Source organism: Aspergillus aculeatinus, assembly GCF_003184765.1.
Source record: "Aspergillus aculeatinus CBS 121060 unplaced genomic scaffold BO66scaffold_3, whole genome shotgun sequence".
In the NCBI taxonomy this organism is placed as follows: Eukaryota; Fungi; Ascomycota; class Eurotiomycetes; order Eurotiales; family Aspergillaceae; genus Aspergillus; species Aspergillus aculeatinus.
In genome coordinates, this window is record NW_020291472.1 from 734,817 (window position 1) to 745,883 (window position 11,067).

Genomic DNA, 11,067 nt, shown 5'->3' on the forward strand with positions numbered 1-11,067 from the left:
CATTCATTGTGTCTCCAAATGGAGACCACAATGACATTGCATAGTACCGTCATTACAACTGTTAAGAAGGGCCGTACTTTTGCGTCACTAAGCCTCTGATATCAGAAGGCAGGCATCAAAGGGAGGGTAGAAAGATCGTGGGGCTTGGAAAAGAGGACGGAAGGACTGCAACCACGGTACTGTAGAGTAGCTAATAGTCAAATTCTACGATGTACCAAGAAGCCATGGTATAAGTAGATCAAGGCGGCTTGGTACGCTTCGTACAGTTCAATTCAGCCCTCTTAGAACCTAGGACGAACATGCGACAAAGAAACAGTCTTCCACCCCCGAGTATCTTTGAACCAGCTACTCTCTACAGGATTCGAAGCTGTTTCAGGGTGGGCAGTTTGTTCAGGAAATAGCAGGTGCTCTGGTTCAGGGGAAATTCATTCTTCCTCTACTACATCATTGTCACAGTTTTTCACCTGCCTATCATGCCTTACAATGCTTAATTCATTTTAAAAATAGATGATCGCTTCCATGGTCGAGTATCATGGCCTAAGCCATGCATTGTATGCTAGGACAAATCCGAAACAACCAGGAAAGGGGAAAACACAGGCTGTGTATTGGGAGTTTAGGCCACAGGTTGATGGAGTGCTAGCATAAAGCTAACGCGTGATTCTCCTTGTTGGAGCTACTGTACTGTACAATCAAAACATAGTACAGGTGACCTGGAATTTACCATCACAGAGTAAAATGAATACTATCGTTAGACAGTACTCCGTAGCTTGGTAATGAATTACAGTCCAACATGACAGCCAGTCAATCAGCAGCAGCTGCTGCTGCTATTGTTATTGGCATTATTGTTGAATAGTACAGAAGAACCTAGCACATGCTTGTTGTCTGTACAACTACTCTGTACTTTGCATGCGATCGATTATTATATGCTAGGCGTCCTATTGATCGTTCCTGATCCTCTTATCAACATGAAGCAATTAGTAGAGGTAGAGACCAGGAATCATTTCCCCAAAATAGGAGCCACGATCCTGCCCGAGTCCAGCCTTGAAGCGAGAGAAAAAGTACCGGTATAGATACCTATAAGCAATTATAACTTGCCTAAGTTAGTAAGTTAACTAGTAGTACTGGTATGTAGCAAGCATGGATGCTCAACCTACAGGGATCGTCCATAGTAAGGAATCTATCTGGGATAAGGTAGTACCTTACCTACCAGAGGTTACAGACAGCAATTGGAAGCATCTTAGGTGGATACATTCAAGGTTGGAATCTGCCATGTCAAATCCCCGTCGACCAACGCGGTCTGGCTCTCATGGCGGGTGGAGGCTAATTTCCTCAGGGAGGTGGGGGGAAATCCTTCCAAGGTTGATGATTGGGCTCAGCTGGGGGCGGGTTCCTGACACTAAACCAATATAAGATTAGCCACCCCCACCGACCGCCCGGCTCTGCCTGCAGTTGCGCAACTACAGTTGTTCAGTTGGAAGGTTGTTATTGTTGGCTGAATGCGCCCCCCACCCCCCTCCTCCCCGGCACCAGCGCCGCACTCAGGGGAGAACTGGTCTATCCACGGAGTACGTATACGTACATCATACTGTAATATGTACCTTTTCCAGATCTGTATCTATTTATCCTTGCTTTTAATTTTTATCCTCCGAGACTAGATGCCAGGGAAGAGGATTTGAAACCATGCCTGAATCTGCAATCAAGATAAAACATTATCAACTAAGGGTAAGTGGCTCGCGCAACGCTACTGATACTGATGGGTCTCGCTTTATAGAATTTCAAGATGAAGGAGATAATGTCTTCTAAGGGGGTACATACTCGAGAAGGAAATTCGCCCCATGAGATGGAGATAGGTGAGCAACTTCTCGACCGTCAAGTGTCCAGAGTTCTAGCCCCGAGTTCTACTTATCTACCAAGGGCCAAGGCAACCTACTTTTTTTCACGCTAGCGTCCTAAGTGGCACCGGGCAAAGACGCCTTGAAATTTAGATAGGAGAGGTTGAATTTAACCCACAACTTGCGCAGCAGTGACAATGCCTCTGAGCTGGTGATGGACATTCAGCACAAGCATAGACAGGAGCGGTAAGTGCTATTCATGATACGGGATAAGAACCCTCCCTCCATGCTTGTACTAAAAAAACAAAGTGAAGCAATTCTGTCCCATACCCGACTGGAATTGATCTCGGCATGGTACGATACTGTACATGGATGCGGTGATCTCCCCACAGCCCCCCTCCCCTCCCCTCCCCACAATTGGTTAGTACCTGAACCTGACAAAATGACTGGAAAATGAAACGGGTCATCTAGACCGCTAGTACTCACCTAGTAGAGTCCCTAGTACCTATGTGTCGTAGTCTAGTCTAATAGGTAACTACGGAGTACCTAGACTAAAAAAGTCTCCATACGACAATCGGCTTACTCGCGCCTTTCCACTGTGCTCTCTGCCCTGCTCTTTTCTGTCTCCCCTGCCGTTGTCACTTCTCGGCTGCTTCTTCTTCTTCTTCTTTTCCTCTCCTCTCCTTTTCTTCTTCTTCCTCTTTCCCTTCTTTCTCCTCTTTCTAACCTCGTTCTTTTCTTTCTTGGCTGGGTGCTTCATGTCGTTCTTTTTCTACATTTAGTTGCCTCCCTCCCCCTCTCCACCCTCACCTCCCTTTTCCCCTCTCCCCAAGTACCGTCCTGGGGACTGTACTGCCGTTCTTTTGCTGGTGCTTGGGCACTCGGCTGCCATTCATTACTGGGAGCCTATCTTGGTTCCTGTCCACTCCTTGTTCGAAACCTGTCCCGCGCCATTGTCCTCATTCATTCGGAACCGAATACGGACCATATTTACTCTACAGTCTCCAAATCCATCGATCTTCACACCTGTATCCAGGGTGTTACGTGGCCACGTTCCTATATTGTCGGAAGCCCATGTCCTATCAGATCATCTAGCTGAGGACATCTCTCGCTTTTATCTTACTGCAACGCCAGCACCGCCGCATTCTAGACAACAGCCTCTTGACCTTCAGGGGGTCAATTCTCAGGATCGCTGCCCGCTAGTGTCGGGTTGACCCATGTACCACCAAACTCATCAACATCAGCACAGGGCCTTCCGGGGCACGCATCTTGGGAGAGATGTGTTGTCACGACGGCCGGACATTGTGCCTCGCGATCGTCTTCGCTTCCTTGCTGCTTCTCCCGCACCAACTTTGCTAAGAAGAGACCCTGCACCGTCTGTCGCTACTACCACTGCGACCTCAACTTGTGGTGGTAACAGCTGTGAAAAAAGCACGAGCACAATGATGACCACAACCTTGCCGGTTGTCCTCGGTGTAGTGTATGTCTTCGATTGATTCTTCTTCCTGACCCGATGCGATGAGGCTAAAACAATGATTCCATTCGGTGTGTCGTACGCTTGGTGCATTTATGGCTAATGGGTGTTCAGGATCCCCGTCGTGTGTGCTATCGCGGTCCTGCTTTACTTCCACCGCAAGAACGTGAAAAAGCTTCGAAACGAGGATGCCAACGACAAGCATAAATCTCTCGATTTCGGCTTAGACCTGACACCCACCGGGACGAAACCCATGCAACAAGCCGAGAAGACTAATGGTGCCCATGCCAAGGGAGTGTCCCTAGACATAGGGCCAAGTCCATACCTCCTCCCGCCTGGACTACACAATTCGCGAGAATCTTTGCAGTCTTTATCAAGATCTATGATCGGCGATGACGACAAGTATCGACACGCAACCTCATTTCTTGGGGACAATGCATCCTTGAGATCCCATTCCCGGGGTCCTCAGGACGATGCGTCCAGTCTTGCCGGATCAACTCGACGGGGACCCCTAGGCGACGATATGAACCAAGGACTGCTTCGCAATGCTCAACGAATGTCTCGCTCATCCCCGCCGCTCTACGATCATCCTGAAAGCGACCGTAACGCCGAAAATCCGTCAAGTCCAATTCAGAATCCACAAGCCCAATTCCATGTAGATCTCTCAAAAGGTCCAGATTCTGTTCATGTGTCAGGTGTCGCTGTTGAACAACCGGCCTCCAGTAGTGGTCATGTCAAACCCAGTCCATCGATTGGCAGCTCGAAGAATAACCCTCCTTCGCTGACCTTGTCCTCCGCGCCTTTGGAGCAGTCACAAGATCCGGAATTGTTTCTGCCTAGCAGTAGTGTTGCCCAGCAAGAAGGGTCGATCTCTGCTCAGGATGCGCCTGCCCCGCTGCGCGCTTCAATTCCCATCATAACAACTCCGCACGTTGCGCAGATTACATCGACTCCTACTCCTCGGATATCACTCCCAGTGAGCGATGCGGCTAGTGATTACGGAGACGCAGAGTCCAGTCATGCGATCCCGTCAGTCGATGTGCATGGCGTGGCAGGATATGGTACTCACAGCAACCCCGAGGGTGTGCCTTATCCTTTCCAGGGTCATGACGCGTCGGATCGAGTCCAGAATGCTAGTCTTGACCACCGCCGTGACACGCGCCGGCTGACTTTCGGTCTTCGACCTTTGCCGCCAGAGGACCCTTCTGATAACCCTGAACAGCGTGCCAATCGTATTCGGTCATTCTACAAGGAGTACTTCGACGAAAGTCGTACTGGACGCGACACTTACTACGGAGGAGCTGGCCCTGAAGCCTTTGCTGAGGGCGGGTATGTTTATGATCCTTCCACCGGAGAGCATTTCAGTCCTGTCCCTGCACCATTCGCGGAGCCAGTCACCCGCCGTGCCATGACACCGCCACCCCGTGCACCTCCGCGCTTTCAAGGTGCCGCTCGTCACATGGCCACTGGCTCAGACGGTGGCTTCGGTGATAGATTCAACTCTCCTGGCCTGCGTGCATTTTCATCCGCCTCTGGCCGCTTACCAGGTCCGCCCAAGCCCCGAAAGCCGGCGCCGCCACCATCGCCACTTCAGATCCTCCCCACGCCCCACATGCTGAAAGACGAATCTATAATGACGGCGATTGATTATGCCCCCAGCAAGAACTACAAGGATTTGAGGGAAGGCCGACCAGACACGCCTCTAGGTGGCCTCCAGCCCTTCAGCCCGTTGACCCCAGCGCGTTCTCCTCTCGTCTCAGCCTTTGACGATCTATCGCCCTTACCTAGCGCGTAAGTGTCTATCTCGTTCTGTCGTGCTTCAATGCGGGAATTTATGTGGTACTGATTATGGTCCAGGCACGCTTTGCGAAAGTCTGGTGCTTACGACACTCTGGACTTTGCACCCCCGCCGCGATTCAAGAACGCCGATGCCGGCAGCGATGCCGGCAGCATCCGCAGCAACCATACCGGAATCTCGTCAGCCCATCTCCACAATATCCGCAATGGCGCATATCGCGTCAGCCGCCTACCCCCAGGCACCGTGGGCACCAAGGATGATTTGATATCAAACCTTCGCCCTAAATGGGATATGCAGCAATAGTCGGAGTGCCAACTCATCTGCAACACATCAAATAATCCCCTCGCTGTAATGATCTCCAGGATTTTGCACTCATCTGGATATCCGCCTACCTTGTCACGACTTATTTCCCGTTTCCTAAAACATCACGGTATCTCTTCGTGAGGGATCCGGGTCAACTTGCGATTTTTGACGTCAGTGGCGTAAAGAATCTATGAAGGAAGCCTTGTTCATTTCAAATCTCGCTTCCCTTGGGCGTTCGGTCTCAATGGCCTTGTTTTATCATCTACTACTTGCACATATGCTGTATCTTAGAAGTGGGTTGCTAACCTGCAGGTATCCAATATAAGTATTCTGACTGGACTGTATTGTCCTCATGACATTGAAGGTCTGAGGTGATTGTCACCCTGAAAGACTTGCATCGATGTGTTGTGAAAATTGGCTGTAGATTACACAATCAGGCCCGCCCGCTGAAGGATAACTATGGGTCTTGATGCTCAAGGGCATGCCTCCGTTGGGGTGACCTCGAGGTAGCTGTTATATATTTCGACGATACTGTCCTGTCAATCCTAGTCCATACAGAGGGATCCGTGGTTATTCTGAAGTAGAATTGCAGATCTGCTCCCCAGATTGATGATGTATAGTGAAAGGTGGCGTGGTGAAGCAGGCTCGGCGGACAGCTTCTGCGTACGGGCTGCTTGCCTCCCCGATCGATAGGGGATATTTCTGTCAAAGTCAAGTCCCATCCCTATTGTAAGTTCTGACCTTATTGATCCATGAATATTCTGCGTATTAGAGGCATTGTGACGGCCAGTCACAGCATCAAGTCTGAGTCTGACTAATGTATTATGCGACGCGAACCATTGTTCGCCGAGAAAAGTTGAAGGGTCACTTACTGCAGATGTAAGTATGGGCACGACTTGTTGGGCCAGCAGGTGTGTGAACCACGGTAATGTATACTCGAGACTTGGGTCGATGTTAGGGCATGGTATAATTCCAGTGAGAAAGGTAGGGTCAGCATATCTAGGTACAGTAGTCTACAGCAACATAGACAACGGTGGACAATTGAAATGGAACAAGAACCACCGTCACAGCATTTACTGATTATATTGATATTGTCGATGGGCAAACAATCATCTACCAACCTTTTGATGAGAATGACAGAATGTACGATACGGAGTACTGACACCATAGTCTGGTTGCAGGGTGGATCGGATCGGGTCGGGTCTGACTGGTTGACCGTTGACATCAATGTTGCTATATTTATCAACTTCAACCTATCGGATGTACTGGAGATGTACTCATACATACTGTACTGAGAGGTAGTTATATCTTGGTGTGCGTACGCGTTGCCATGTACATACAGACATGATGAACAAAAGACTTCTTGTTCTCGTACAGTACTACAGCAGAGTATGACTATTGTAAATCTCGAATCGCGATTTAGCGCGGGGACAAAAGTTTGACCAATGCAAAGATAAGTAAGTATTCTGGAATCTTACCAATGGTAAGAGAAGAGTGTCAGGTCCGGTACCGGGCACAACTTTGAAGGTACAGTACATATCTACGTAGTAGGTGCCAGTACTCCGTAGTTCGTTCTGGCTACCTGTTCCCTCTTACCGTTACACTATCAAATCACCCGGCAACCTTGACGTGATGGTCTCGAAGGTCATCAATTCATGACACAGACAAAAGAATGTCGCTGGAGGTATTAAACGGTACGGAACCGGTACCTGGCAGGGTGGTCCACGGTCACGGGTGCTGCGCCTGCGGTGCTGATTCCACCTTACCCAAAGTAGTTATGATTGTTATTACTGAGTGGTACCGAATTCAGATCTCTTCGCCCGTTCCTGGCTCACCACCCAAGTATTTGGACCTTTTCCATGGGTGCTGTGGTTTTCCCCCGAATTCTCTTCTCTCCTGAATGCCAATGAAGCTGCTGGTTGCAGACTCCCCGCTTCCTTCTACTCTCTCCCCCTCTCTTCTCGCGCTCTCCTGCTTGCTCGCTCGCTCGTTTGTTCGTTTGTTCGCCTTGCTCATTCTCATCACTCCTTTCTGCTCCTTCTTTTGATTTCTCCTCGTCTTACTGTATCTTCCCTCTCGCGTCACTCGTTCATATTCTCTAATTGTCTCAACTTGGTGGCGATGCACCTAGCATTCTTGGTCTAATATGAGACTTTTCTCAACTGTCTCATGGCACCCAGTTTAATATCGGTAAGTCGCCATTTTGATTGGTTCAGTTCACTCTTATCCATTGCCCCCCGGGGTAGTTAATTCGACCCTTTCTCTTGACGCTCTCACACTCTCTCGTCTCTCTCGTCTTTCTCGGCCGTCCTTGGTTAGCACCGCGGTGGACCTTTTACCTTACGTAGTCTACTTACTTGACTCGGGCTCTTCCCCTGACCATTGACTAGGTCGTCTTCCGTCAACTTTTCCTACTCACGCGCTGGTCTCACTGTATCTGCCGACCATCTTTTTAAATTTCCATTGGGCGCACGTCCGCTGCAATCCGACTTCTGCTATCCACTCTTTTGCTCTTGATTGCCCACCATCACCTTTTTTTTTTCTCGATTTGTTTCGAGACGATTCACTCGCCAACCTTTGCTGCAAGTGCTCCTCAGCCTCAATTCTGTTTTGAACGGCTACACTCGATAATTCTCCGATCGCATAAACCCACTCTCCCCCCTCCCCCCTGTGAAGGTGCCTGCTCTGGCGTCATCGCCTGGCTTCCCTGGTGACCGACGCTTCGCTGCTCGTCCCATATCCTGGCCTACTGCTCCGCCCAATAGATCCACGTTCATTCTGCGTCGGAAGCCCTTTCTGTTCAGGCTGACTGGACGATGTCGTCCTCCGGTATGAAGTCGCCCATAATGCTCCTCGTCTATCGCGTTGGGCACTGTTCCTCTTCCCTTCCTTCCGCTCCATCACGAAGTTACTGACTCAAGGGCAATAGCTGCTGCGGTCGCACCTGCGGCGGCAGCAACTTCCGCTAATACTGCCGCTGCCGCTGCCGCTACATCGGCCGATACTCAACCGGAAACGCCGACACAGACTTCAGTCCCGACATCTTCAACATCGGAATCACCCACAACCCAAGTGCCAACGACTACCGAATCTTCGACATCATCTTATACCTCTTCAACATCATCATCTTCGACGACCACAACAGCCCCGGCGGAACCTACGACGACGAGCACCTCATCGCAAACAACATCAACATCAACATCGACAACGTCAACCTCATCCTCATCGTCAACGACAACAGATCCCGTTCCTACCAGCACTTCTGCGTCAGAAACTAGCCGCACCGTCGATGTCGTCACAACTGTCGTAACACAAACACCTACCAATGGCTCTACGGGAGTAGAAACCCTCACTATAACCTCGACGGACACATCGATTCCAACAGCCACTGCGGGGACGGCGGCGGACGGGGCTTCTATCACTGGAAGCGGCTCATCGGCTACAGGGACTTCGAAGAGTACCAGCAGCGGTAGCTCTTCCGGACTTTCAGCAGCTGGCACGATAGCAGTCGCAGTAGTTGTGCCTGTCGCATCTGTGGCTCTTATCGTCTTGGCTGCCCTCTATTTTTGGAGGAAATGGAAAGCGAAGAAGGCGGCAGAGGAGGAAAGAAGAAAAGAGGTAGAGGAATATGGCTTTAACCCGAATAACGATCCATCCCTTCCACCTATCATGGGCGGAAGTGCTTTTGAGCCCAAGGATGATACCTCCGGGTATCGCGGGTGGGGTACCACGTCAGCAGGCCGGAAAGCATCGACCAATCTTTCGAGTAGCGCTGGGGTCGGGCTAGCTATGTCTGAGGCCGGAAGCGCGCCTGGGTATCACCATGCCACTACTCCGAGTGACGGGACTATTCAGTACTCTGAGGGCCAGGGTACGTTAGGCGAGACTGAACCGATCGGGGTCCTTGGTGCTGCTCCAGCAGCCGCGACAAACACTCGGAATGTCGATATTCATCGTGGTCCATCAAATGCCTCATCTGCATACTCTGCAGCCAACCGATCGGAGGCCTCGGACGAAAGCCATATGTCTGCCACACACCCTGCCGGTGGCTTTTATGACGATAATCCATATTATAGCGATATTCAACCGCAGTATGGGGCTTATGGCGACGGTCCGTACGGCGGTGCCCCCCCGGTCATTCGGGATGTTCAAGCACGGCGTAACACGCGGATTGAAAATCCCGCTGTGTTTCCCCGGCAAGGAAATGCCGGTATTGCCCAGAATTTCTAGGTTCAGACATTGTACCTTTTCTTCCTCACCTGGCTACACACCTTTCCAGCCTGTATAAGGTGCTTCTCAACCTCATGCGGTCCTGACAAGTGGGTTGAGTTTTATGCCAAGAAAATGGGGGATCAAGAATCAAGCATCGCCTTGTCTCTTTGCCCAAATGAAATTTTTTTTATCGAAGATGCCATTTCTCTCAACCTACAAGGGACTGCATCAATATTCGAAATCACAGATTCCTGCGATCTTGCAAAGGTCGCCAAGGTATCATCATCAGGCTGGCTTGTCTTGCCTTCTTCTATCTTTCAATTATATTTTTACACTCTTTCTGTTGGAACTATATTGGCCATGTTTTTGCTTACTATCACTGTTCTCTGTGGTGCTCACTTGATTCCCCTTGTCGATTTGATATCTGAAAATCCTTCTCAGTTCACACTTGCAACCTGTACATTCATGACAATTCCACAGCCACCCCCTTTGACATTGCGTTTCAGAAAGGCTACTGTGTTGTTTTCCTACCCCCCCAAATATATTTTTCCTGTTTCTATGGTTGTCACTCTTGCTCTGCCTAGGTAAATTTTTAAATTTTGCTTAATATGGTCTGGAATTCTATTGGCTCGATTAAAGCTGCAACCTGTGTGCCTCAACCGCAAACTCAGTATGTGACAAGCCTGTAGCTTTCAACATCGTTCAAGTAGGGGCAGTTGTTATTTGGGGGGGGGGGGGTTCCATTACCATAAATAAGTCTCCTCATACTGCCCATCATCCTCGGCATCCTTATCGTCGAATGCGGCAGGAAATGTGGCTTCATATGTCTAGAACATGTTGGTTTCACCTTAAGCTCGATAGTTGATGCATCCTGGTAAGCAACAAGGTATGCGATATTCCCGAAGTATAGCATATCAAGATCTCCGCCGAATGATCGGCCACAAGGGAAGAGCAATAGCCCGCCGTCTAGCATGCAACCGGAATCGCAACCAGAACCAGGCGTTGTTCTTAGGGAGCTGTAGAGAGCGTGGTCGATTCATTGTTTGCGAGGCACCGAGTTACTGCTCCATTAGGCCGAATGCGACCAAGTTCCTGTTTATTATGCAGTGCACGCCAAGGATCGGCCGCCAGCCAGAAAAGAAAAAAGAACGGGGGAGATGAAACCAAAAGGGAATAGCATGTTTACTATGTACGTACGTACTCTGTACTCTACTCGGTAATGGAAAGGGAACGAAGTACTGTACGTATGGCATAACTATGTGTACCGCACAAGTAGCTTGACAAAATGGCAGAAAAGTGGCACAAAGCAGTGCAGTGCACGTGTCACCGCCTAGGAACAAGCCAAGAAGGGGACAAGTCCATCGGTTTTCACTCGGACAAATGGTTGGATTACTTGGTCCTACATACAGTACCAGTACCGACTTACTTAAAAAGTGCCCTACTGCACT

General features: G+C 49.8%; 2 protein-coding genes across 2 annotated transcripts; both read left to right on the forward strand.

Annotated features, from left to right (window-relative positions):
* The first annotated feature begins 2,832 nt into the window (after positions 1-2,832).
* BO66DRAFT_112832 (uncharacterized protein) lies at positions 2,833-5,841 on the forward strand. Its single transcript, XM_025641838.1, has 3 exons — positions 2,833-3,312; positions 3,421-5,097; positions 5,164-5,841. The coding sequence occupies exons 1-3, from the start codon at positions 3,050-3,052 to the stop codon at positions 5,405-5,407; spliced, it is 2,184 nt and encodes a 727-aa protein (XP_025508481.1). The 5' UTR covers positions 2,833-3,049; the 3' UTR covers positions 5,408-5,841.
* Positions 5,842-8,122: 2,281 nt separating this feature from the next.
* BO66DRAFT_112902 (uncharacterized protein) lies at positions 8,123-9,962 on the forward strand. The gene is made up of 2 exons (XM_025641839.1): positions 8,123-8,236; positions 8,337-9,962. The coding sequence occupies exons 1-2, from the start codon at positions 8,224-8,226 to the stop codon at positions 9,635-9,637; spliced, it is 1,314 nt and encodes a 437-aa protein (XP_025508482.1). The 5' UTR covers positions 8,123-8,223; the 3' UTR covers positions 9,638-9,962.
* The last annotated feature ends 1,105 nt before the right edge of the window (positions 9,963-11,067 follow it).